The sequence below is a fragment of the Podarcis filfolensis genome (assembly GCF_964270895.1).
Source record: "Podarcis filfolensis genome assembly, chromosome: 18".
Lineage (NCBI taxonomy): Eukaryota > Metazoa > Chordata > Lepidosauria > Squamata > Lacertidae > Podarcis > Podarcis filfolensis.
In genome coordinates this window covers 12278174-12305773 of record NC_139622.1, presented here as the reverse complement: position 1 = coordinate 12305773, position 27600 = coordinate 12278174, and the positions used below count along the sequence as shown (strand labels likewise).

At 44.3% G+C, this 27600-nt stretch overlaps 2 protein-coding genes across 2 annotated transcripts; one reads left to right on the top strand and one right to left on the bottom strand.

Moving 5' to 3' along the window:
- Positions 1-2453: 2453 nt before the first annotated feature.
- LOC310753375 (vomeronasal type-2 receptor 26-like) lies at positions 2454-8563 on the bottom strand. The gene is made up of 5 exons (XM_083594624.1): positions 8541-8563; positions 6994-7836; positions 5210-5428; positions 3966-4092; positions 2454-3733 (listed from the first exon to the last, which is right to left on the bottom strand). Exons 2-5 carry the CDS (start codon positions 7486-7488, stop codon positions 2823-2825), a joined length of 1752 nt encoding a protein of 583 aa, XP_083450750.1. The 5' UTR covers positions 7489-7836; positions 8541-8563; the 3' UTR covers positions 2454-2822.
- Positions 8564-15292: 6729 nt separating this feature from the next.
- LOC310753458 (cathepsin K-like) lies at positions 15293-25147 on the top strand. The gene is made up of 8 exons (XM_083594791.1): positions 15293-15402; positions 16622-16756; positions 18071-18193; positions 20163-20321; positions 21060-21281; positions 23455-23614; positions 24456-24573; positions 24703-25147. Exons 1-8 carry the CDS (start codon positions 15322-15324, stop codon positions 24794-24796), a joined length of 1092 nt encoding a protein of 363 aa, XP_083450917.1. The 5' UTR covers positions 15293-15321; the 3' UTR covers positions 24797-25147.
- The last annotated feature ends 2453 nt before the right edge of the window (positions 25148-27600 follow it).

The window sequence follows — 27600 nt, the reverse complement described above, 5'->3', positions numbered from 1 at the left end:
CCCGGACACCGGGGTCCCTCTCCCAAGGGCCTTCTGGCGGTTCCCTCCCTGCGAGAAGTGAGGTTGCAGGGAACCAGGCAGAGGGCCTTCTTGGTGCTGGCGCCCATCCTGTGGAACGCCCTCACATTGGATGTCAAGGAAACAAGGAGGGGATGGAATAGGACGTTCCTCTTTTCACGGGAGAAATGTTGCAGGGGTGTGTGTGTGTATGATATCAGCAAACAATATATATATTTTTGCCAAATCGTTTTTATTGATTTTTCCAAATCAGCCACAGATTAAAACAAATTTAATACAATGTTTCTTTTTTTTTAATTTTTTTTATTAAATATTTATTGGTATTTTCAACAAACATAACAATCAAATACAAAAAATAAACAAAATAAAAACCACACAAAAAATAGATAAAATTCAAGACTTGACAAAGAAAAAAGAAAAAACACATAAAATTTCAGATACTTATTTTCCTTAACCTTATTTCTCAGACCTCCTCACACCTCCCCTTCTTGTATTCTAATTTAAATTGTCAATTCAGCAAGTCCTTAACTTATTTCTTCACCTTAGCTTGAACATTTGTTCTAACATACTATTATTTTACTTTACTTCTTTTTTCCATTTCCTCAATTTATTTTTAGCAGCCTTATTTTCATTTAATTTAAAAAAAAAACCAATTTTACATTATCAAAATTACACATCAATACTTATACCTCATTAATTATTCTTAAACCTTTTTCCTAAAGTCGACCAAAATTTCCCTTCCACGATTTTCCCAATTTCCATACAACTAACAAAATATAAAAAAAACAAAGCAGATTATACTTATGTACCCTTTGGATTCCCAACCTCCACCCGCCCTTTTCCCGGTTCCAGTCCCCAACCAATATCCATCAGTCTTTATGTTATTTATTTAGCCTGGAGATCTCACGTCCGAGGCCCTTATATCTCTCTCAGTTCCTTTCTGCCGGTCTCTTTGATAGTCCTTGATGTTAAACCCCACGTCTCGGAGAAGCTCCAGCCCAACAGGATCCATGTTGCTTCCAGCCAGTCCTCCATACTTAAAAGCAAAGCCTATGGGGTACTCCAACTCTTGTTTCAAATTTCTTTCAAATCCACATGTCCCCAAAGCTCCAACTTTCACCTTCAACAATTCTGTGATCCTCAGGTCTTCAGATCTCCTCCAAAGGGGATCTCTCCATTTTTCAGACTCCCATTCAGACCAGGCTTTCCGCATCCAATTTTTATTGTCCTTTTTTATCATCATGTCAGGCCTCATATTGCAACTCTCCTTTGACTCCTGCAAACTTCCAACTCCTCCTTCATTTTCTTCAAAAACAACATATTGCTCCATCGTATCTACACTTTCAGTTTCATTTATTTGTTCAGTTGAATGGGCTTCCTGTTTCAAGTCCTTATCAGGCTCAAAACTGTTGTTTACTGTCCAGTGTAATACTGAAACCTCTGTAGACAAAGCATTGTATTCATCTTGTAACTTTCCCAGGAGAACAAATGCTCTGTCCAATTCTGCTTGAATTTTACATGCTCCAGCCATTTTTGTGATGTAGTGTCCCTATTACCCCTCTAGGGGGATTTTAGTTCCTTAAAATTCCTTTCAGCTCAAAACCAAAAGTCCAGTTATTTTGTATCAGCCCTCCTTATTTTCAACAAGTTATACCAAATAAACCAGCAAAAACAGCAGAAACAATGTTCTCTTTTTCCAGCTGACAACTAGCTGACTGACAGCTAACTTGACAGCTGTCAGACTCTTCAATACAGCAGGCTTTCTCATAGGACGTTCCCGGGTCTAGGGGGGGGTGAAATTTCAGCTCCCAAAATTCTTTTTATCCTCCAGTAAATCTTCTTAAAATGTCAAAACCGTGAAGTCAAGATCTTTTATTAAAAAGCAAGAAACAGATTCTCTCGACCTTAGCTGCCCAGTCCTTTGCTTTAAATTGTTTACAAAGAGGGGGGGGTGGACTTCCTTTTTAGCCCCTTCCCGCTCGTTCCAGATCCAAAATAAATTTTTTTTTTAAGGTTCCAATCTCCGTATTACTCACGGGTTGATGTTTTAAAGTCCAATCGATCCAAAGAAGAAGTTGGCGCTCTCTGTCAATGGCTTGCGGCTTCACTCCGTAGACGAGGGAGTACTCTCAGCACCACGCCTCACCCTGCCTCCGTTCCGAAGCCTTTAAAAAGGCTCCGTCGCGGATTGGGGGGGCGCAAATGGTGCCCGCCGAGTCTCTGTGTTCACAGGCATCCGCGCCTGTGATTTTACGGGTCTCCGCTTCGCCGCAGCGGCCAGACCCAGACGCTACGGAGCCGATTCCCTCCGGAGCTCGGAGGGAATCCGCCATTAAACAATGGCGCCAACCCGGAAGTCCTTAATACAATGTTTCTAGAAACTGATTTCCCGCATTTTGTTCTCAAAGCATCCAAGGTTTCCCTCTTGTTGCTGCTTTATTTTCCTAGTTCCCCACTTTTGAAACACCACAACAGAGTTGATTTATTTATTTTTTTAATGGCCTTTCCCGGCTCCTCAATTTTATTTCCAACAAACTGGATGATTCAAGAAGAAGAAGGAACATTTAGCAAAGCATGAAAATACGTGACTATCTTTTTTTGGCTAGATCTTTTTTAAAAACAGAATATATAGCTGTAAATATTAAATGGTCCCCCTATCTTAACTCAAATAGCAACAATCAGCTTCCTCTCAACTCCAAGAAAACTACGACACTAATAAACAGCGGCACAATAGTCAGAAAAAACCAGATACAGAATGGAATTTATTTATTTACTGTACAGAATAATTTAACTTTAAAATTCTGTTAAATTACCTTACCCTTTTTCCTAACTAGATGATCTTTGCTGTTGAGGTGAGGCCTCAGGAGAATAATGTAACATTTGGGGAAGAAAATGCAACCCAGGAGACCAGCGCCGGAAGCCAAGATGGAGAAGATCTCCACGGCCACCGTGAACTTTCCCTTGGTGCTCAGGTAGGTGGGGATGAAGGAAACCCAAACGCTGCAAAAGACCAACATGCTGAAGGTGATGAACTTGGCTTCGTTGAAACTGTCGGGCAACTTTCTGGCGAAGAAAGCCACCAGGAAACTGACCAGGGCCAGGAAACCCAGGTAACTCAGGACGGTGTAAAACATGGCGGCCGAACCTTCGTTGCATTCGGCCACAATCTCTCCCGGCGTGGAATGGAAGTCCAGATTTGGGAATGGCGGAGAGGTTGCGAGCCAGACGGCACAGATAACGGCTTGGATAAATGGGCAGGCCACCACAATGGAGTTGGCCAGTTGTCTCCGCAAAACCTTCCTCGCGACGTTTCCCGGCTGGGTGGCCACGAAGGCCAGGACGACCATGATGGTTTTTGCCAGTACGGAAGAGACAGCGACAGAGAAAACGGTGCCGAAAGCCATTTGACGGAGAAGGCAGATGGTCTTCTTGGGACGGCCGATGAAGAGGAAGGAGCAGAGGAAGCAGAGCTGGAGGGAGACAAGGAGGACGTAGGTGAGGTCTCGGTTGTTGGCTTTGACAATGGGTGTGTCGTGTTGCTGGATGAAGATCGCCAGCACTAGGGAGGTTGTGAGGAACAGCAGGAGAGCCAGAGAAGCTAAAACCATCCCAAGAATATCTTGGTAAGAGAGGAAGTTGGTCTTCTTGGAAATACACTGGTCTTGGTTCTTGTTTGGGTATTGATCTTGGGGGCAGTTGGTGCAGTGAGCGGCGTCTGGTACAAAGAAACAGAACTGAGATACTTTGCACATGCGATGAAGTTTATTTTTGTGTTATTGACCCAATGAGATGCCGTCATTCATCCAAACATTTCTGGAAACCTTCTCTCTTTAAATTTACTCTTTAAACTATTCCTCTTCCCCTCACTCCTGGTTTCTGTCTCTCTCCAAGCCACTCTTGTCTAAACAACTTCTGCGCTTTGATTTGGGTGCCTAAGTTGGACCTACCTGTCTGGTCAGAGAAGGTCCCTTCTGGGCAAGAGACACATTCGTAGCAGCAAACCGGCCTCCCCTCTAGAACTTTTCTGCTCTGTCCCGGAGGGCAACTTTCTACACACCTGGAGAATGGGGTCTTCTGAAATAGAAAAAAATAGCATTGCTGCATGAGATGAACGTTTCTCTCTTGCTACTTCGTAGAACTTCCGTCTTGCTGATAACAGGTGGACAACTTGTGGGGTGAGGGAAACATGTTGATAAGTTATTTGGCACCACAAAAATAGAAATCCAGATCAATTAATAATAATAATAATTTATATTGTGTCATCTATGCACATAGCTCTGTACAGAACTAAGCAATAGAATAGAATTTATTATTTATACCCAGCTCATCTGGCTGGGTTTCCCCAGCCACTCTGGGCGGCTTCCAACAGAGTATTAAAATATGAACAACACAATACAAATTAATAATTTTAACATGCATCATTCAGAAGTCATTTCAATGCATATCATAAAACCAGCTAACCAAAACAGCTATTGCAATTCTGGGCTGCATCAACAGAAGTCGAGTGTCCAGATCAAGGGAAGTCATAGTCCCGCTCTATTCTGCCTTGGTCAGATCGCACCTGGAATACTGTTTCCAGTTCTGGGCACCACAATTTAAGATGGATGTTGAGAAGCTGGAAGGTGGGCAGAGAAGGGCGACTGAGATGGTCAAGGGTCTGGAAGCCATGCCTGATGAGGAACAGTTGAAGGAGTTGAGAATGTTTAGCTTGGAAAAGAGGAGGCTGAGAGGAGATATATCTTCAAATATCTGAAGGGCTGTCACATTGAAGCATGGTACAATTGACACCCCAAAGAAGTGATACCCTTTGCAGCCTTTTGTATGGAAATGAGAGGATTAACATGAGTTTGTGGGGAACCAACCCAAAGGTGATTCCAACAATCTAAGCAAGAAATAAACAGAGTTTGAGCTAAAAATGTATTATCAGTAGAAAGGGGAAGAGAAGGATGAATGCTAGCTACGTTGTGGAGAATGGAATCTAGTGCAATAGTCAATATTTAGTCAAAAACTTTAAACTAAATAAAGCCATAGGTTTGATTTGGCAAAGGTTGCTGTTTCATTGCCAAAGGCTTTGGCAGCAATTTTTCAAGCAAGGGGTTCAATAGCGTTGCCATGCTTTCGTTTAGGTTGTCTTCTGTCTGCCCCAACCTAAGAATTGGACATGAATATGGAGTATTCAGATTGTCTGCACCTGAGTAACCCACACGATTGCATCGGGGTTAACGCTGAAGTCCTCTCCTGGGGCTGCATGAGGATCCAAACCTCCAACTTTCACTTCGGCCCACGATCCGTTTGGGAAGAAGACGCTGTTCAGAATATCATAGGCTGCCGGTCTCTTGTCGTGTTCCGTAAAATATATCTCATCGCCAGCTGTGTTGTTAAACCGAATCTTCCTCAAAGAGGACAGAATCTGAAATTAAAGAGATGTGATAGTATTTGTAACACCTGATAAATTATCTAAAATGTATAAGAAGGTTTCTAATAACCGCTGGAAGTGCAAAGAAATGGTTTTGGTTTTTCCCCCCCATATGTGGTGGACTTGTAAAAAAGCGACGGTATTTGGGGAAATGATATGTGATGAGATGAAAAAGATGTTTGAACCGAATATACAAAAACAGCAACAACAAGCACTCCTGAAGCTTTTCCTCTAAGGATTATAGGGATAGAAATTGCAAAGAAGATGCTTAAGTTGTTTATGTATATAACTACAGGAGCTAGGATTCTTTCTGCTCAGAAATGGAAAAAGTTCCCAGTAGAGAAGAACAGATCAGCAAAGTTATGGACTATGTCGAACCAACAAAGCTAACAGCTAAAATGAGATTCTTGGTGTTTTGATGGTTGCTTTATTTGTTTAAACAATGGAAGCATTTTCCCCTGGGTTATTTGAAGAAATACTACAGCATGAAGAATCCGCCAGCAGGTTTTGAACTATGAGCAACAGAACGATTAAAGATTATTGCCTTGCGACTATGTTTTTTAAAAATAGGGAAGACAGGGTTTGGCAAAGCGGGGGGTGGAGATAAGAAAAACATGGAAAATGTGGTGGGAAGATGATAATGTATAAAATAGGTATTGGAGTTTTTACGTAGAGCTTTTGGAAATTTAATAAGAAGTGAAATGAAAGAGGTTTGGCAAAGTTGCGGTTGTGAAACAGGTCTGGAGAGTTGTGGCGATGTATTAGTGATGTATGGAAGTGAGAGCTGGACCATCAAGAAGGCTGATCGCCGAAGAATGGATGCTTTTGAATTCTGGTGCTGGAGGAGACTCTGGAGAGTCCCATGGCCTGCAAGAAGATCAAACCTCTCCATTCTGAAGGAAATCAGCCCTGAGTGCTCACTGGAAGGACAGATCCTGAAGCTGAGGCTCCAAGACTTTGGCCACCTCCTGAGAAGAGAAGACTCCCTGGAAAAGACCCTGATGTTGGGAAAGATGGAGGGCACAAGGAGAAGGGGACGATGGAGGACGAGATGGTGGGACAGTGTTCTCAAAGCTACCAGCATGAGTCTGACCAAACTGCGGGAGGCAGTGGAAGACAGGAGTGCCTGGCGTGCTCTGGTCCAGGGGGTCACGAAGAGTTGGACACCACTAAACGACTAAACAATAAATTGTGAGACGACCATTGTGATGAGTTGACTTTGGACCTGCCCTCTGTTTTCTTAAAGAGAAAAGATTGCTGTGGGTCGGATTCAAGTGAAGATCAGAGATGTGGTCCAGGTGGGGAGACTGAGCAGCCTTTCAGAAAAAGCCCCATGGCGCCTCTGGGCTCTTTGGGACTTCCTTGACCCTCGCTGACATCTCCTCGGGACTCCAGAGAGGGTCTTCTCATGAGCCAACTCCCCAACACTCTCTTTCCATTTCCAGGTTTGAACCCAACGATTTGATGGTTTCCTGGCGCCACGCGGATACGCAGTTGCGCGCGAGTCGATCGTGCAGAAGTGGGAGACACACCTGTACTTGGTTTTGTGAAGACTTTACCTGCCAAGGCTGGAGATTCAGAAGTCTCTTGCCGCGTGGCACCATTGCAAGTTTGGATCCAGTTGAATACATGGCGTCATGCAGCGCGTGGGCCATAGAATAGACAGCGTTGTAGATGCTGTAACTGTAGCCCGTCATCTCAGTCGAAAACACAAAGGCTGGGAGATCCTCTGGTTTTTCCTGGCCTGTGCAGTTCCACTGGTTCTTCAAAACGTTCTGGTCTGGTTTCAGAAATTTACAGTCAAATACCACTTCCCACCATCCACGGAGAAAGACATCTTCCAGAGACCGGTATGGATCTAAAGCAGAGAGAAATTTGTCGAACCCAGGCACTTTTCTCGTGCGGATTTTGAAGAAAATGGACCCATGGAAATGTTTCAGATACTTAAACGTTCTGGCGGATCTCGCAGCAGCAAAATCCCACTGCGATGTCAGGATCCAAACCTTCCCAACTGAGGTCCCCTTGTTTTTCATCAGTTGGGTGATGGGTGCCATTAAATATCTGATGGAATTGGTGTCTACAAAGAAAACCACCGCCTGAGCCTCACTCTTGTAAACCTTTGAAAACTGTTTCACCCATTGTTTCAAATGCAGCAAAATGACATGGGTCTCTGGCACAGCCTTTGCTGTGAACGCCACGCAGATGTCGTTCCGGGCGAGGAGCAGTGCCAAAGTCTGGATGAAAATTTCGCCGCTGTCATCCTCCAAAGCGATGAGTCCCACCCAATTCCAGCGGAAATGCAGGAATAGCAAAACTAAACCCCTGAACTGAAGGATCTCGTTGGGGTCGATGCGATAGAAAGAAGGAGATGCAAATCCCAGTTTGGGTGAGCCGTAACCGAGCTGAAAGAAGGAATGGCTTTATTTCCGATACAATAATCTTTATTGTCATTGTCCCATACAGAACAACGAAATTAAAAAAAAACTACATCAGTCATTCAAAAACCCACAAGCCACAACTGCTGCTCGTATTTTGTTAGCTAAAAAATGGAAAACCCAAGAATTACCAATGACAGAAGAATGGCAGATGAAGATGATGGATTTTTCAGAGCTAGCCGACCTAACCAGAAGAGTCCGCGACCAGAAGGAGGAGGAGTATCAGGAAGAGTGGATTAAATTTAATGATTATTTAGTTAAATATGTTAAGTTAAACTAACTGAAAACAGCTTGCAGATACCTAATTGGCTTAGGATTTTATTTATGTTAAGTGATGAATTAATATGTTTAATTTAGTAAAGTGAAGATTTAAGGATGTTAATGTTGAAGTTAAATTTTATAAGAATTGTGACTTGGGAAACCGTTAAAAGGATATACAATGAAATTCAACCAAGGGGAAGCGGAGAAGTCACTTAACAAAGTTACGGTAATAACAGTAATTTTCAATAAGGCTATGATTTATGTTTGTCTTATGTGTTTGTTTGTTTGTTTATAAAATTGTGAAAACGAATAAAAAAATTGGAAAAAATAACAACCCACAAGCCTGCTATCCCAGCCTGGTTAACCCCCTAAAAACTCTGATACCCCATAAGTGAATACAATATACTCACATAAAGACTACCTTACACTGCGTTTAAAACCAAAATCGCATTTGGATAATGTTTCTCAGGCGGCTAGTCCTAGTCTTTATAACCCTGTACCTTCTTCCAGAAGGCGGAAGTTGAAAGAGATCATTTCCAGGGTACGCTATCTCTGCAGGTTTCTTATGGCACCTGGAAGCGTAGATTTGATCCAAGGTAAGGAGAGTGCAGGATGCGGGTGGCGCTGTGGGTTAAACCACAGAGCCTATAGGACTTGCCGATCAGAAGGTCGGTGGTTCGAATCCCCGCAATGACGGGGTGAGCTCCCGTTGCTCTGTCCCTGCTCCTGCCAACCTAGCAGTTCGAAAGCACGTCAAAGTGCAAGTAGATAAATAGGTACCGCTCCAGCAGGAAGGTAAATGGCATTTCCGTGCGCTGCTCTGGTTCACCAGAAGCGGCTTAGTCCTGCTGGCCACATGACCCGGAAGCTGTACGCCGGCTCCCTCGGCCAATAAAGCGAGATGAGCACCGCAACCCCAGAGTCGGCCACGACTGGACCTAGTGGCCAGGGGTCCCTTTACCTTTACCTAAGGAGAGTGCACCCTATTATTCTCTCCGCAGTCTTTACAACCCTGGACAGCATTGTTTTTTTCCGGTAGAAAAGGTGGCCCACACACCATGGAGCTGTTTTGCAGAGCGTGAGTTTTGCATCCCTGCGCCGAAGGAACCCAGAACCCTGGTCGATTTCTCTCCTTACCTGTGGGATCTTGAAGGCGCTCAAGATTGACGCCATCTGCCTTGATGTCTTTGAGTCGAGGCTGCCAATGACAGACAGCAGCTTGTCCTGCTTGTCGCAGTTGTAGTTTGGCACCATTTGTCTCCGCGTGGAGATGATGGCAAGGCTGGTTTCCGTGGGCTTGTTTGCAAAACTGCTTTCCTGGTAGATACGAAAGCCCAGAGTGGTGTTGGGCAAAAGCACCAAGTCCTTGTTGAGTTCCTGGATGGCAAAACCCAAAGCCAGAATATACTGGTAGTTCTTGGGCATGGGACTACAACAAGAGTAGTAACATTTTCAGAGAATCCTCTGGAAAAACAGTCTCTCAAAGGACCTGCGGGTGGGATTTTACCACTGTACTTTTGAGAGTGTATTAACTTACGGTCTCTGTGTGTGGTTTGGGAGCTGCATGGTCAGGGGAAAAACAATGCTGTCCAGGGTTGTAAAGAGTGCAGGGAGAATAATTGGGTGCACTCTTTCCACCTTGGATCAAATCTATGCTTCCAGGTGTCACAAGAAAGCTGCAGAGATAGCGCAGGATAGTGCGCACCCCGGAAATGATCTCTTTCAGCTTCTGCCCTCTGGGTTATGAAGACTAGGACCAGCCGCCTGAGAAACAGTTTCTATCCAAATGCGATTTTGGTTTTAAACACATTGTAAGGAGTCTCTATGGGAGTATATTGTATTTAATTATGGGGTATCAGAGTTTTTAGGGGGCTAACCAGGCTGGGATAGCTGGGATAGCAGGCTTGTTGGTTTTTGAATGTCTGATGTAGATTTTTTTTCAATTTCGTTGTTCTGTATGGGACAATGACAATAAAGATTATCGTATCGTATTGTGTGTAATAGGGCTTTAACTTTTAAAAAAATGATTTCCTGTATCATAAAGGGCTGAACTTCTGCTTAGAAACTCTGAAAAAGGGACTAATTCTTCTCAGTTGCAAAGTACTCCCCCCCCCCCAAAAAAATACCCAGGGTCTTTTCTGTTTGGGGATAATTGTGCACAGCTGAAAACGCTGGCAGCCTTAATATAAATTCAACAGTGTGAATAAGTTTTGATGGATGCAGTAATGGAATACTGAATATTGTTGTTTTTGGGAAATGTGTAAAATGAACCATGGAAGGAGAAGAAGGGAAGGCATTGATATCTTAAGGATGTAAAAAGGAGTGCTTTGAATTGTGACACAGGAAATTTAATAAAAATTGGATATAAAGGTTATTATTGCTCTTTAAAAAAATACTGGGCCAATCCACAAATTCGGCCTCTCTGAGAACTTACATGAAATGGGGGGAGTCCCCTTCTCTGAAATACTGTTTAAAGGTTAACTTTCTGACTAGAGCTCTGAAGAGAGGCAAATTCCCACTGACAATGAGATCACCTGAGCTGTAGCAGTCTTCCTGGAGTCGCAAAGGTCTGATGAATTGTCTTCCGATCTTCAGCATCGCACAGCTGTCCTGCGGCAACAGCCAACACAAAAACATCAACCACATTATCTGCAGCCGGAAAAATATTATCCCTCCTAAAGCAATGGCACTTTTGCAGAACCCGATTTCCGAACCGCCCAATTTCATCAGGGGTTTCAGATAATAGGATAAATATACCGTGGTCAAAATTGCCATTTTTCCCATCCGAGCCCCTCCAGGAAAAGCTCGGAATATTATTATTTGGTTTTAATCGCAGGTGTTCTTTCTTGCGTTCTTCGTTTTCTTTATTATTGGTATTTAGAAACCCCCAAGGGACGAAGAAGAATTGCGACAACTTTAAAGAAAATAATTAACACCGTCTGCGTAATTCTAGGTTCTTCCCACAATTTGGTAAGAAGCGGAGGGGGAAAAACATGTTTTCGTCGCAGGGATTGGGCTGTTGTTGTCAAGTTATGGTTTTTTGGGAGGATGTGAAATGGAACGCCTAAATCAAAAAATGGCAACCAAAGCAGCTCCCACAAAGTCCCTTAGTCCAGGATGAATGGTTTGGAAAAGACTGGGGCATGGTTGTATACAGTGCCAGATTTACGTATAAGCTAAACAAGCTCTAGCATAGGGCTCCACTCTCTTGGGGGCCCCCCAAAAAAATTTAAAGGGGAAAAACAACAACTGGATGTATACATTTGCAAAATACAAGATAAAAAACAAATAAAACCTACATCCAGCATCAGTGTTTTGTGTTGTGTAGGCTCCTATGGTGTGAGTCATGGGCCCTGCCTGCTCCCTAAAATATCACGGGCTATTCAGATATACATATATATATATATATATATATATATATATATATATATATATATATATATATGGCATTGTTACAACTTGACATTTGTCAAATCAAATAAAAACGATTTTTTAAAAAAAGATAAAATATTCTGTCATTTCTGCAACATCTTTCCTGCGTTCAAATTGTAGTGATCAGGTGGGATTGCTATGAGGAATTACAATAAATATAGAGTAAGCCATCTGTGTCAGCAATGAAAGCATTGCATTGACTGGGTTTAAACTATTTTGATATGATTCTTGATCAATCCACACCTCTGCATCTCTGGCCATTTCCTCTACTGTCCATCTCTCTTGCCTGACAAGTCACCTACACAGCCCAGTTGTCGCCAGGCAGGCATCCTGGGTCATCTAAGATAGTGGGCAAGTTTCATTGATGTAGCTTTTCTGATATGTTAATCTTAGGATGTTAATCTTAGGGCCAGGAAACAGGTCTCACCTGAAGGTGATAATGATGATGTCCTCCTGGCCATCCTTCTTATCATATATATTGCTTGTTTATCACCTCCGGGGTTGCCAAATGCTCTTCTTTGTAGTTCTGTTCTTTGTTTACCCTGTGCTTAATTAGTTTTGGTAGTTTAACTTTGTCCCCACATGGGGTTTGTTGAAATGCTCAGAAGAAATCTGACTGGTTCTTACGAACACTCTGTAAAAAATTCTTTTGTGAATAAAACGACCTGGGCCAGGGGGTGGACAGAGATTATTATACGCACCTTTCCCAGAGTCTTGCTAGTTCAAGCCTCTGTGTGTATTCTTATTAATCAGAGTTCAATCCTTCCTTTACTTTGTGAACGCAACACAAATCTTGGGAATTTCGCTAAGCAGGCACTGGCTGCAACTGCTGGGAGTTATAGCGCAGACTGCCCAGAGGGCGCCTGTTTAGCAATGCCTGGCTGCAAGGCAGGAAAGTAGCCCAGGGCTTCGAGATCTGGTGCACCAATTTTGGGGTTGAAGAGAGAAAAACAAGGGGAAGAACGTCCGCCTAACGCATCCTTAGCACGAGGCAGCTGCTCTGTATACGCAGATGCGAAATTGGGTAACAACAACACAGACCACGAGGACTGACACAATTGTTGTGGCTGGGACCTGCGGTATGGGGAGGTGTACAAATTTAATAGTGATATTTCCTTTTTGAGTTCCTTCGAGTTACAGAATGTGCTTTAAAAATCAACACAGATTTGGAGATTTTAAAACAGAAACATAGATTTGGAGATATAAGGGAGGGAATGCATCAGATAACCATGAAGTGAATTAATTAGCAAAGGTAACATAAGCAACATTGTAGCCTGCAAAGGTTGAAAAGGCAGAATCAGGAATTTAACGGTGCGGCCCAACGCAGGTTGACCCAGAAGCAGGGACGTCGCGGTGGAATTCAGCGAGGTTTGCATTTTCCAGATTAGAAATTCAATTCGTTCTGCGTTTTAAAATGTGAACCGACCTACACTCCAAAACAATACAGAAACGAAAGCACAACCGTCTTTTGAAATTTGCACTGTTTTGAATTTTGCAGTAGAGTTCTGCATCCCAGTTTTGTGTAAAAACAAATGCACAGACAAGGGTGAACTGTGTACATATTAGTGCTCATACTGGTGAAAATAACATTAAAATGCATTCCATTCTGCAATATCACTTTGCAAAAAAAAAAGTGCATATTGTGAGAAATTTTGACTGAAAGCGCTGATGAATTCTCAGGAGGACGTTGTTATAAAATATCCACAAACTGATGTGGAAATACAGAGAACTATAAAAATGAGAAGTAGAGAAAATTAATCCACTATTATTCTATAGATAAAATACAAGTGAAACTGAAAGATTTTGAAGACATAAGGGATTTATTTTGAAGAGATAAGGGTCTGGTTACAATTTCACCAATTAAATTATACTTTCAAGACAGACAAAAAGAAAGGTTTAAGTCGTGAGATCTCAAGGTTTCAAAAAGATCTGTTTAAAAACAATCCAAAACTACTGTCGAAAATGTACAGATTGCTTTTGGGGTCGTATACAAAAGATGAACAGGTTAAATCCGTAATGATACACTGGGCAAGGGATTTGGGGCATAATATTCGGCTTTTATGGAAAACAGACCTGAAATTGTACGCTAAAAGAAAACGATATGAAAACGATGTGCATCGAGAGAAAAGAAGGGGAAGATCGTCAGCCTAACGCATCCTTAGCACGAGTCAGCTGCTCTGTATACGCAGGTGTGGAATTGGGAAACGACAATACAGACCACAAGGACTGACACAATTGTTGTGGCTTGAGGCAAGAGGAAATGGGTTACTCCACTTCGAGGGACTGGAGTGCTTCGCAGAAAAATAAACGTTGTTTGGACAACAGGACGCAATGATCTGCATCCATTTGTTGTTGTTTAGTGGTGTCCGACTCTTCGTGACCCCCTGGACCAGAGCACGCCAGGCCCTCCTGTCTTCCACTGCCTCCGGCAGTTTGGTCAAACTCATGCTGGTCGCTTCGAGAACACTGTCCCATCATCTCGTCCTCTGTCGTCCCCTTCTCCTTGTGCCCTCCATCTTTCCCAACATCAGGGTCTTTTCCAGGGAGTCTTCTCTTCTCATGAGGTGGCCAAAGTCTTGGAGCCTCAGCTTCAGGATCTGTCCTTCCAGTGAGCACTCAGGCCTGATTTCCTTCCGAATGGAGAGGTTGGATCTTCTTGCAGTCCATGGGACTCTCCAGAGTCTCCTCCAGCACCAGAATTCAAAAGCATCCATTCTTTGGCGATCAGCCTTCTTGATGGTCCAGCTCTCACTTCCATATATCACTATCTGCATCCATATCCTTCTTGAAATGTGGTCACCTGATCTCTGCTGAGTCTACATTGCAGGGTTGTTTTGTGAGCATCCGTGGAGGGGTTTGGGATGCCATGGGCTCCTTGGAGGGGCTCTGGGCTGAACATGAATGACTAAGTAAAGAAACACAGAAGTTGAGAATGAAGGGAGAGATTCAGATGAGGGACTTCCAGCCAGGGCCGTCTTTACAAGGGGGTGCAAGGGGTGCATGGCACGCGGGCATTTAATTCTGGGGGGCGCCCGGCGCCCACTGCTGAAGCCACCTAAGCTCTTAATTATCTACCTCATGGGTAGGCAACCTAAGGCCCGGAGGCCAAATCCAGACCAAACGCCTTCTCAATCAGCGTGTTTTCACATGAGTAGAATGTGTGCTTTTATTTAAAATGCATCTCTGGGTTATTTGTGGGGCACAGGAATTCATTCATTTTTTTCTTCTTCTTCAAAATATAGTCTGGCCCCCCACAAGGTCTGAGGGACAGTGGACCGGCCCTCTGCTGAAAAAGTTTGCTGACCCCTCTCTGTCTTATCCGTATTGAACTTCAGTTCAGGCAAGCAAGTCTGGGGAACTACCTGCTACTAGAACATGTGATATAAAGGTTAACTTTGAAAGCCAAGAGGTGGGTGGGAGGGAAGTCAATAGGCTCTAAGGTAAAGTGGAAATAATGATGTGATTATATATGATTAAATGGAAAATGAATAAAAATATTTTTTTAAAAAATAAAGGCTGAACGGATATTTTGCAAATAACAGCAACGGGGAAAAATCGAACCGATTTCTGCCCCACCCTGAAAAACGTTATTTCTTTAGAAAAGTTGTGCAATCTGAGAGTTTGGAAAGATGAACCCAGAACCCAGCACTCAGATTCATGGGTTTTCTGGACTTCTGCAGAATCGATGAGGCAAGAATGTCACAAGGAACTGTGGACAGGATGTTGAGTGGAGTCTCACCTATAAAAAGAGGACCAGCGATGCTTTTTACTACAGAGAGAAACGAGACAAGGACAGACAGACAAGGACAGACGGACAAGACCCTTTTGGCTGGAAGAGAGGTATGTTGCATTTTGGGGAACTGAAAGCCATATTGGAGAGAATTTGGGAACACGAGAAAAAAATATTGGTGGGGTATCTGGGATGCGGTTAAAAGATTCTCGCGCTTTTGACGTCAGACTCTGCCTGGGTGTGCATTTGGCAAAGACTTCGTCTTCCAACATTAACATTTCTTCAAATATCTCAAGTGGTAAATTTTGGTTTTATTCACTCAGACATGACCCTTTAAGCAGGTGAGTTGGGGCGACGCTGACTTCTGAAGGCGGCATTTGAAACGAGGAGCTGAGTTCTGGGTGGAGACGTTCCGATTTAATTATTCAGAATCAGTCGTTTCAAAGTAGGGAGTTGAAAAGAGGCGGAAGGACTTGCCTCCTGAAATTTAAGCCCCTCCTGTGAAACTCCCTGCCACATGATATTTTTATTGGCCAACTAAGAAGCAAACAAGCAGATAAATAAAGTACATGGGGCGTTGATTCAAGGGGGGGTGTTATCTGGGACAAGGTTAAAATTGAAATGATCGCCTCCCCGCGAAAAAAGACTCTCCCCCTGTTTATATCAGACAGTCTCCGGAGTGCATTAGGCAAATACTTCATATTAAATATTAGCATTTGTATCCCAAGTGGTGGGTTTTGTTTTCATTGGCTAATAATAATAATATTAATAAATTTTATTTATACTCTGCCCTCCCCAGCTAAGACCAGGCTCAGGGTGGCTAACGACCAATAATAAAAACAAGTTGATTAAAATACAACTTAAAAAACAAGATTAAAATACAACATTGAAACATTAAAAGGCTCAGAAGCAAGCCTTTAAGCAGGGCAGTGGGGGCTATGCTGAATTTTGACGCTGGCATTTGAAACGACGAGCCCAATTCTGCGACAGAGGCAGAATTTGTTTGTTTCTGTTATTCAGAACCGGCTGTTTCAAAAGAGGGAGTTGAAAAGAGGTGAAATGAATATCGCCCCAGTTGTCCACATGCGATAAGTAGAAATCATTAGGCAATGGAGTGGAAGAATTCATTCTCCTTAAATGCACAAACCAACTGTGGAACTCCTTGCCACAAGAAAGTCCAGCGGCCCACTAGCAAAATAAATGAAATCGACGGGGATGATTCTAGAGGAGAGGAACTGGCTTTCGACTTTCGACTTTTCTCGCTGCAAAGATGAATGAGTCCTAAGGGGGGGAAAGCAAATATTGAGTGACGACGCTTTGGTCTCTTAGGTAGACATGCTTCACCTGTGGGCGGTGGCCCTGACCGGGCTGGTCTTCCTGACACCCCTCGTCGCAGCGCAGGATCCTGCCCTCGACAATGCCTGGAATCTCTGGCAAAGCACCCATTCAAAATTATATGCCAAGGTGAGTTTTGCTCCCTGCTTCTGCGTCGAAACTTATGCAACCTGAGCCGTGTTCTCCTGAGCACGTACAGAGTACCATTTTGGGAACCAAGTTACGGTAACTAAGTATTTGCGCCGGATTTGAAATTTTGGGGTTCCAAAAGTCCTGCTGGATTCAACAAGGCGATCGCTCTGGGATCTATAGGGAGCGCAGCCCATAGACAGAAAGATGCCCTTTGCATTAGCCAGGAAAGGGGGCGAGAAGAGAACTCTCCTGTCTTCTAACACAAGGCAGGCTCGAGGTCGCAAAAAAAACCCTGCCCATGCTCAGAGTCAGTCGCTTCCCCAGTCCTACTGCATCCCAGTGCAGACAAATCCTGGCCATTTCCTGGCACCCAGTTCCAGTGGCCAACTGATGGTGGCTTTCAAGCCGGGGAGGGGGGTGAATGAATGAATCTTGATTTGCGCGGCCATAGCAAATTCTGATTGCCCCAGCTAAAAACCTTGCCACCTTTGCTGCCACCTGCTCATCTGGATCTGCCAAGAAAAAGGACACTTTCTTTCTTTCTTTCTTTCTTTCTTTCTTTCTTTCTTTCTTTCTTTCTTTCTTTCTTTCTTTCTTTCTTTCTTTCTCTCTCTCTCTCTCTCTCTCTCTCTCTTCTTTCCTCCTTTCTTTCTTTCTCTCTCTCCCTCCCTCTCTCTCTCTCTTCTCCATCTCTCTCTCTCCTCCATCTCTCTCTCACACTTTCTCTCTCTTCTTTCTTTCTTTCTTTCTTTCTTTCTTTCTTTCTTTCTTTCTCTCTCTCTCTCTCTCTCTCTCTCTCTTCTCCATATCTCTCTTTCTCTCTCTCGCTTTCTTTCTTTCTCTCTCATCTTGACCTGCCAAGAGAAAGGACCCTGGGGCAGTGGCTGGGCGACCCAGAATAGACCATAAAAGAGGGGTGATAATCTCATTCCTCAAGTCTTTATCAAGAGGGCAAGCCACAAAGGCATGCGCCACCGATTCGGGACTGCCGTCTCCACAGGGACACTTTTCGTGTGGCATCTGTTGGCATCGTCCCTCAAGTCCAGCTGAGGGCAAGACATTCAATCTCGTGAGAGTCAAAGCGCGTCTATATTTTGGAATTGCTGGGTTATGCAGATAGGGTGCTGGAGAGTCAAAATGGGAAGGTGGAAAATAGCCATGCCATGGGCAAAATCTCCTTATTGTGGCCAAGTTGTTCCGACGCTCGATATCATTTAGGTGCTGACAAATTAGACTGTTTGCTTTACTAACCCCCCACCCCAGGGGGGTCGTATGTGATGTGCAGCCTTAACAATTTCGTCTTCTCGCCAGGGGGAAGAGCATCGCCGCAGAAGTTTGTGGGAGAGCAACCTGAAAAAGATCGAACAGCACAACCGCGAGGCTGCCCAGGGAAAACACACCTATCGGCTGGCAATGAACCGGTTTGGGGACTGGGTAAGCAAACGCATATCGTGGGAACTGCGGGCGGCTAAGTCTCCCTCGGCCCACACTGGCTGTGCCCAAACTCTGACATTCTGCTTGTCTTCTGCTCCAGCTTTCAATCAGTCAATTTCTAAACATCTCCATTCTCTCAGGGACTAGGACTTCCCTTGATCTGGACACTAGACTTCTGTTGATGCAGCCTAGAATAGCGTTAGCTTATTTTGCAGAATTATTATTATTATTATTATTATTATTATTATTATTATTATTATTCCCTGCCCATCTGGCTGGGTTTCCCCAGCCACTCTGGGCGGCTCCCAACAGAACACTAAAAACAGAATAAGAGAACTTCAGGCATTAAAAGCTTCCCTAAACAGGGCTGCCTTCAGATGTCACACACATTTTTGACTTCAGATTCACTTTATTGTGCTTTCCACATATTCTTAGCCTATACGCACTTCCTGTTATATCTATTGCATATCACAAAGAAATTTCTAAGTTTCTAGCATTCCTTAATAGCCAAGATTCAATCTGAACCTGTCAGGAGATCTGCATTTTCGCAATACCATTTTATATATTGTCCATTCTTTCCTCACTTTCTGATTTATGTTTCCTCTTATTCTCCCAGTCGTTTTTGCAAGTTCCAAAGATTCTATCCTCCTCACCTGCCAGTCAAGCTTTTGGGAATTAAGTCACCTTTCCAGTTTTTTTGCTATTAGGATTCTAGCCGCCACAGTCGCAAACACAAAGATGGTTCTATAGAATTTTTGTATTTCAATCGACATGATGCCTAACTGAAAGGCTTCTGGGCGGGGGGGTTGGAAGGAGAATTTTAAAATCTTTTAAAGTTGATTGTATATTATATCCCAGAATTCTCATATCCCCCCTGGGTCACCTCCTTCAGTTATCTCTCTCTTCCTGTTCTTCTCCTCCTAGCTGTTCCCAACTCAGCTCTACCGAGCTGTTGCTTTCTGAACTATGCCCCTCTGCAAACCAAGTCTCTAAATCTATACTGCTCCACTTTTCCTGGGCAGCTTCAGGAACCTGGCCAGGAGCGGGCAAAGGGAGAGGTTCCCACCATTCCTCACCAGAGCTGTAATCCTCAGCCTGGTCTCTGACACAAGTTTTGGTTGACCACAAACTTGACATGAGCCAACAGTGTGACGCGGCAGCTAAAAAAGCCAATGCAATTCTGGGCTGCATCAATAGGAGTATAGCATCTAGATCAAGGGAAGTAATAGTGCCACTGTATTCTGCTCTGGTCAGACCTCACCTGGAGTACTGTGTCCAGTTCTGGGCACCACAGTTCAAGAAGGACACTGACAAACTGGAACGTGTCCAGAGGAGGGCAACCAAAATGGTCAAAGGCCTGGAAACGATGCCTTATGAGGAACAGCTAAGGGAGCTGGGCATGTTTAGCCTGGAGAAGAGGAGGTTAAGGGGTGATATGATAGCCATGTTCAAATATATAAAAGGATGTCACATAGAGGAGGGAGAAAGGTTGTTTTCTGCTGCTCCAGAGAAGCGGACACGGAGCAATGGATCCAAACTACAAGAAAGAAGATTCCACCTAAACATTAGGAAGAACTTCCTGACAGTAAGAGCTGTTTGACAGTGGAATTTGCTGCCAAGGAGTGTGGTGGAGTCTCCTTCTTTGGAGGTCTTTAAGCAGAGGCTTGACAACCATATGTCAGGAGTGCTCTGATGGTGTTTCCTGATTGGCAGGGGGTTGGACTCGATGGCCCTTGTGGTCTCTTCCAACTCTATGATTCTATAATTCTATGATTCTACATGTCATCTCTTGCTCACTGTAGCAGGCTGAGGGTTATCATTGCACCCCAAAACTTCCAGCACAGCCAGGCAACATGTCCACTAAGGGCTTGACCAGCTCATTGCTTGATCCGTGACACAGGAGGCGTTCGGGGGGGACGACACACAACTCCTGATGATTTTGCGCTGATGACTTTGGTCTCCTCCCCAGACCGACGAAGAGTTCAAGCAGAAGATGACCGGATTTCGCTTTAACCAGACCAGACGACGCAACGACAACACAGAGTTCTTCAGAAAACTCTCTCAACGGCCGTCTCCCGATTTTGTGGACTGGCGCACAAAAGGTTACGTGACCCCAGTGAAAGACCAGGTGGGTTGAAGGCTACAGGTGAAGATTCAGATGTCCATGTCAGAGGCTTGCAGTTTGCTACTGCAATGAGAATTGTGTTTATTTGCTTGTTTCTAAAGTTTAATGGATTGGTTTCCCAAAGTTTAATGGATTGGTTTCCAAAAGTAGAAATGTCTGCAGATTCCCCTGCCCCCTTTATTGGCATACATATAATATCTATCACAGTCGTACCTCGGAAGTTGAACGGAATCCGTTCCAGAAGTCCGTCCGACTTCCAAAACGTTCGGAAACCAAGGTGCGGCTTCCGATTGGCTGCAGGGAGCTCCTGCAGCCAATCAGAAGCCGTGTTGGACGTTTGTGTTCCAAATAAAATTTGCAAACCAGAACACTCACTTCTGGGTTTGCGTTTGCGGCGTTCGGGAGCCAAAACGTTCGACTTGCAAGGCAGCTGTATGCATAATCTTCTTTTTGGCAGAACTTGACAAAACTTGGGGCAATCAGAATAAGATTCACTATTTGACCATTGATTCAAAGCCCTAAAATGTATTTTATACAATTGACTTTTCATTTCTATTCTTTGTATATCGTATTGTTGTTTTATTGCGATGGCCGATAGCTGACGCAAATAAAGATTCATTCGTTTGTTCATACTGCCCTCCCCACTCCCACCCCCAAGAACTCCTTCTGGGAATGGTGGCATTTCATTTTCAACGTCCGCATTTGACACCCAACGGTCTCTCTCTGTTTATTTCCTTGCAGGGCGATTGTGGCAGCTGCTGGGCGTTCAGTGCCACGGGAGCGCTGGAAGCCCTGCACTTCAAAAAGACTAAGCGGCTGGTGTCTCTGAGCGAGCAAAACCTCATGGACTGCTCCAGGAAAGAGGGAAACAAGGGCTGCCAAGGAGGCTTGCCAAGCGATGCCTTTGAATACGTGAAGCGAAACGGCATCAACTCGGAGCACACCTATCCCTACGAGGAGGAGGTAAATAACGCAGGCAAGGCATGCCATTTTTGTAGTCACGGGCACAAGGTTAAAGAAAACCTTATTTCTTTCACCTTTCCTTTCTCCTCCCCTTCCTTCCTGTTTTCCTCGTTTCTATCCTAAAGCCACGTCCCAACGAAACAGCTGTGCATGTTCACGGTTGAACCGTATACGGTGCATAGCTGTCAAGCGTCCCTTATTTGGCGGGACAGTCCCTTATCCCAGCACCATGTCCCGCTGCTGTCCCTTATTGATGATGTCCCTTAAATAAGATCCTGAAGGTAATGGGGCCCTTTCTATGTCCAGCTGTGCTTTGTCAACAACAAATTGTTGCTGTTTTTTCTGTTGAATATATGCTATATGGTAATTGATGGACCTAATAGGTATCTCAAGCCATTTGCACGCAACAAAATATGTATTTTATAAAAGTAATTGTTGATCCCTTATTTTGGCTGCTGATCCCTTATTTTCGAGGCTGCTGGTCCCTTATTTTCAAATCTGTAAGTTGACAGCTATGATACGGTGTAACCTCGGTTTTCGAATGTAACCTGAAAACGGAAGACCGTTCGGCTTCTGAAACATTTGAAAACCGAAAACGGTTGTAGGTTTGCAAGTGGTTTTGTAAGGTGGACTATTTGAAATATTGGGGAAAAAAAAGGTAACGAGGGAGACTGTTAGTTAAGATAGTTAAAGGCAATAGGAATCTAAGAAATGCAGAATAAGTGATAAGAACGGAGGATCATCAGAAGGGCTGGTGAAGTCCAAAAAGATTGTATAAGAAGTGAAGTTTTGTTGTATGAATGATAATTAATATGTAAAAATTAATTAAAAATTATTATAAAAAAAAGAACACCGAAAACGGAAGCCTCAGTACAATAGGGAAACTCAAAACGGAAGCCGTGTAGCACGTTCAGCTTCCGAAAATTGATCGAAAACCAAAACATTTGACTTCGAAAACCAAGTTTCCACTGCATGGTTACTTCCCAGCCATCCTCGCTGAGGTGAACTGAAATGGAAACAGAAATCCAATTTGAGCACAGGCTCTCTTTTTCTTGCCTTCTGGGATTGACAGCTGTCAATCCCAGGAGGGAAGGGGCGTCTGGTCCCACCTCAGAGGCGGGGACTTAGCGGGGTCTGCCTCCTGATTGGCTTTTCTTGCTCATCGATTGTCCCCGTTGGCTCTGGGTGCGCCCATCTCAGCCTGGTTATCCTCTCTCCTCCAAAGGCTTAGTTACGGTATTTACTAAACTTAAACATCTATCTCAGCAAGTAGAGCAGGAGACTCTGAGCCCCAGGGCTGTGGGTTCAAACCTCACATTGGGCAAAAGATTCTTTTATATCTATATTGGTTTGACAAAATTTTACACCTTTTAACTTCAGCCATTTCAAACATTATTTAAAATTATATTTTCTGCATCTTTTGCCATTATCTATCTGTTACATATCCATTGTTGCCACAGTTAATTCCACATTACAAGTGCCATCACATCCCTGGCAATGATAACTGTTTACAGTGGTCTCTAGAGTGAATTAAGAATTTACTCCAGTCTTTTAAGAATACTTGATCTTCCCCGTCAGTTCCGCCATCTCTGCATACTCCATCAGTATAGTTTTCAATTTTTCTCTTGTCTGTACTTCTCTTCCCTTCCATCTCTGCGCTAGAAGCATTCTGGCTGCCGTCGTTACATACATATCCTCCTTTGAGATCTCTTCACCTGTTATTATACCTAACGAAGAAAAGCTTCTAGTTTTTTAACAAATGCATTTGTGAACGTTTTCTTTAGTTCATTATATATCGTTTCCCAGAAAGCTTTTACCAGTGGTAAAAAGTATCCTCCTTCCTGTTGCATTTCCAACGCAGATTTGAACTCGTTTTGTACATTTCTGCAATTCTGCTCGGTGTTAGATACCAACGACACATCATTTTCCTATAGTTTCCTTTCAGTGAACAGCAGGCAGTCCATTTCCTTTCTTCTTTCCATCACTTTTCCCAAGATGGAAGTTGGATATTATACCCCAAATCTCTAGCCCAACGTATCATCACTGCCTTGACTTCTGGGGAAAAGGTTCCTGCATTGCAAGGCTCCTTCCTCTATCTCTCCTGCGCCGTTCGGACAGAGAACGTTCCCAATTTTAAAAAGAGTTTAAGCCTTTTTCCGTTGTCTGTTTGCAGGACGGAAGCTGTCGTTTCAAGAAATGGGACATTGCAGCAAGATGCAAGGGCTATGTAAACATTCCAGCAGGCAACGAGAGGGTCCTGGAAAAAGCGGTGGCGTTTGAGGGCCCGGTTTCTGTTGGAGTAAACACTTTTGACTTCCGGTTTTACAGTCATGGTAAGGTGCCCTTTTGGGAAACGATGAGACTGTTGTTGCTGCAATGGAGAAGAAAACCACGGGGCAGTTTTGGAAGCAGAGTAGTCATCAATGCAGGAGATTTTGGGGAATATTGTATATTCCGGCCAACTACGGCCAGGCAAGGGGAATTTGCTCCACCTCTCTTTTAAATCAGAACCAGTGAAGGCGGTGAAGGTCCTGTGTGAGTGTCTGGAGGCAGCTAACAGATTGAGGTTGAATCCTGACAAGACAGAAGGACTGTTTTGGGGGGACAGGGCACAGGCGGGTGTGGGGACTCCCTGGTCCTGAATGGGGTCACTGTGCCCCTGAAGGACCAGGTGCACAACCTGGGAGTCATTTTGGACTCATGGCTATCCATGGAGGCACAGGTCAATTCTGTGTCCAGGGCAGCTCCATCTAGTCTGCAGGATGAGACCCTCTCTGCCTGCAGACTGTCTGGCCAGAGTGGTGCATGCTCTGGTTATCTCCCACTTGGACCACTGCAATACGCTCTCCGTGGGGCTGCCTTGGAAGGTGACCCGGAAACTACAACTAATCCAGAATGTGGCAGCCAGACTGGGGACTGGGAGTGGCTGCTGAGACCGTATAACACTGGTCCTGAAAGACCCGCATCAGCTCCCAGGACGTTTCCAAACACAATTCAAAGTGTTGGTGCTGACCTTGAAAGCCCTAAATGGCCCAGTAGACCTGAAGGAGTGTCTCCACCCCGGACACCGGGGTCCATCTCCCGAGGGCCTTCTGGAGGTTCCATCCCTGCTGGAATAGACGCTTGTTCCACAACATGCCAGAGCCATGTTCTCTGTTTTTCCTCCTCTGCCAGGAATCTACAATAACCACAAATGCGGCGACCACCTAGACCATGCGATGCTGGCCGTTGGCTACGGGTTCGAGAGACATCACGGCCAGAGACTGGTTGACTACTGGATCCTAAAGAACAGGTGAGAAAGAGGGGCTTGAGGCTCCCCACAAGGTCTGGGAGACAGCGGACAGGCCCCCTGCTGAAAAAGTTTGCGGTCCCCTGCTTAAGAGGCTCTCACCATCTCTCAATTCCTATTTCCCTCCCTCAGCTGGGGCTCGGCTTGGGGTGAACATGGCTACATGAAAATGCAGAAAGGAATCAACATCTGCGGAATAGCAGAGGATGCAAGTTATCCCTTCTAAGCAGCCTTCGTTTCCTCGTCTACTGGATCCATGCAGTTCGGACCAGCGAAACCTCAGCATTTATTGAGCCCCTCCCTTCCTTCCTCCCTCCCTCCCTCCCTTCCTTCCTTCCTTCCTCCTCCTCCTTTCCCCTTCCTTCCTCCCTCCCTTCCTTCCTTCCTTCCTTCCTCCTCCTCCTTTCCCCTTCCTTCCTTCCTTCCTTCCTTCCTTCCTTCCTTTCTCCTCCTCCTCCTTTCTCCGCGGCTTCCGGACAGAGCAAAAAAATCAAGTTCTCCAATCCAACTCCGTAGGCTGCATGTCAAGTTTTCAAATTTGGTTCTTTTCAAAACAATAAAAACCATGTATTTGTGCGCTTTGAGCGAATGTTTCTTGCTTTGATCCGCTGCTGTCGATGAAAAGCCTTGCAGCGAAAATGTCTTCTATTGACCTGTGTTTACTACAGTCATACCTCGGGTTACAGATGCTTCAGGTTGCGTTTTTTCGGCTTACGGACCCGCCGAAACCCGGAAGTGCCGGAACTCTGGGCGGCTTCCAACAAAATCTTAAAATACAGTAATGCATCAAACATTAAAAAGCTTCCCTAAATTTAAATGCCTGTCTCCTTTGCACAGTAGTATTTTTAGCTACGCCGGAAACGTGCAAATCCCAGGCAGACCTCACCCCCCAAGGCTGGCTGGTGAAAGTGTGGGAATTAATGTTATCAGAACGGCTGAGCCGTCCCACTAGCTTTCCCTGAAAAATGGCGCAAGGCGATAATTTTATCAACTTGTGGTTTCCATTTACAGCGATTGCTTACCAAACAAAACAAAAATAGCCAAACCACGTCAACCTCCCGCAATTAATAATGACTTCCTGAAGGACTTGTTGAAGCGAGTGGCACATACTGGCACGTAGCAGAAATTGCCAGTGTGTCCTGGCTTGTAAGTTGAAGGAAACTGTGGGATTCATATTATACGGCGCTCTTCTCGGAAACCACAATCCCTTTCTTGCTTTCCTTCGAGTAGGTTGGGAGAAACAGGTGGGGCTACTTTCAGAGAAGAATATCAGGCCTCGAAGCTCCTTGAGGATCTTAATTTGTCGATATCCAGATCATTTGGCAAATGTTTTGTGTCACTGGGAAGGCGGTAATTCTGTATTGATTTGCTCTGGATGTTCGTATGTGATGCCAATAAAAGGTTTGATGATGATGATGTGATTCTAAGAAGACGCCTTTCTCGCCAATGGCAACCTATTAAGCCTGCATGATTTATCCGATGAAACTAGGGAAATCCTACTGCATAGTAACAACAATAATAATGTTATTATTTATACCCCACCCATCTGACTAGGTTAGCCCCAGCCACTCTGGGCAGCTTCCAACATATATAAAAATATTATATATAAATAAGAAGACGTGTTGTGTGGGCTCCTATGATGCAAGTCATGGGCCCCGCCTGCTAGCCTGCTCCCCAAAATTTCACTGGTTTGCTCCTTTCTATATATAGGGTGCCGACATTCTGCATGGACTGGTTGTAACAATTACTTTGATAAAATGCATATTTTGTGATGTGCAAATGGCTTGAGATACCTATGAGGTCCATCAATGACCATATAGCATATATTTAACACAAAAGAATAGCGGCAATTTTGTTGTTGATAAAGGACAGCTGGACATAGAAAGGGCCCCGTTACCTTCAGGAGCTGAGGGCCGCATCAAACCTAAACCCGGCCCTGCACTCAAAGCATGCTCAAAGCACACAGCGTCCCACAAAGGACCCCAGGAACTGTAGTTTACCCCTTCGCAGAGCTGCAGTTCCCAGCACCCGTAACAAGGAACAGTTCCCAGAACACTTTGAGTGATGCCACGTGCTTTAAAATTTTATGCCATATTGAACATATGCTCCAAACAGGAGGAAGTTGGAACTGTCCATTTCTGCATTTGGGAGGAGAAGGGACTTTGACAGAAGAGGTGAATGTCCTCTGTGACCTAAAGCTACAGAAGACCCTGGACTAGGTGTGGGAAAAAAGGAGAGAAGTCGTATTTTGTTTCTTTGCACAAAAGAACAGGCCTTCTTTGCATCCCTCATTGCGGTCCGGGCAAAGTTTCCATCTGATTTTCAAGGGCAATCTTAGAGTTTATCACATCCCCTCTCCCTTTATGAGACATGAGTTATTGCATGGAGACATTTATCATATAATGGAATTTCAGTGGTACCTTGGTACTCAGACACCTTGGGACCCAAACACTGCAAACCCGGAAGTAAGTGTTCCGGTTTGCAAACTTTTTTCAGAAGCCAAACGTGCTCCATTTTGAGTGTTGCGCTGAGGTCTGCCTGTTGTTGCTATTTATTTAGCATTTTCGTTTTTGCAGCTTTTTTGTTTTGTTTCTGCGACTGCATGGAACCCAGTTCAGCTACTGATGGATTGTGTGACTGCAGTACATTGTTTATTGCTTTCATTTTATGGATCAATGGTCTTGTTAGATAGCAAAATCCACGTTAAATGGCTGTTTTAGGGGTTGTTTTTAAAAGTCTGGAACGGATTGATCCATTTTGCATTGCTTTCTATGGGAAAGCGCGGCTTGGTTTTGGAACGCTTTGGTTTTGGAACAGAATTTCCGGAACGGATTAAGTCTGAGAACCAAGGTACCACTGTATTCCTAAATTATTCCTAAAGTGACGCGGCCGTCATCTGCCCCACTGGTCATGGTGAGGGAATACCCTGTGATGCGAGTGCCAGACATCTTCTGCCCATTTCACAAGGCTAACACCTCCAACCTTTGAAACAACTGTATAAGTACAGGATCCTGGGGGTTTTTTCCCCTC

What these genes read in the sequence shown, in the direction of transcription:
- LOC310753458 (XM_083594791.1), top strand. Translation starts at nt 15,322, where the DNA reads ATGCTTTTTACTACAGAGAGAAACGAGACAAGGACAGACAGACAAGGA. An exon ending in CCCTTTTGGCTGGAAGAGAG is followed by an intron (nt 15,403 to 16,621) that starts GTATGTTGCATT and finishes TTGGTCTCTTAG; the next exon opens with GTAGACATGCTTCACCTGTG. An exon ending in CTTCCGGTTTTACAGTCATG is followed by an intron (nt 23,615 to 24,455) that starts GTAAGGTGCCCT and finishes CTCCTCTGCCAG; the next exon opens with GAATCTACAATAACCACAAA.
- LOC310753375 (XM_083594624.1), bottom strand. Translation starts at nt 7,488, where the DNA reads ATGGCACCCATCACCCAACTGATGAAAAACAAGGGGACCTCAGTTGGG. An exon ending in CAATCGTGTGGGTTACTCAG is followed by an intron (nt 4,093 to 5,209) that starts GTGCAGACAATC and finishes TTTCTATTTCAG; the next exon opens with AAGACCCCATTCTCCAGGTG. An exon ending in GACCTTCTCTGACCAGACAG is followed by an intron (nt 3,734 to 3,965) that starts GTAGGTCCAACT and finishes TCTTTGTACCAG; the next exon opens with ACGCCGCTCACTGCACCAAC.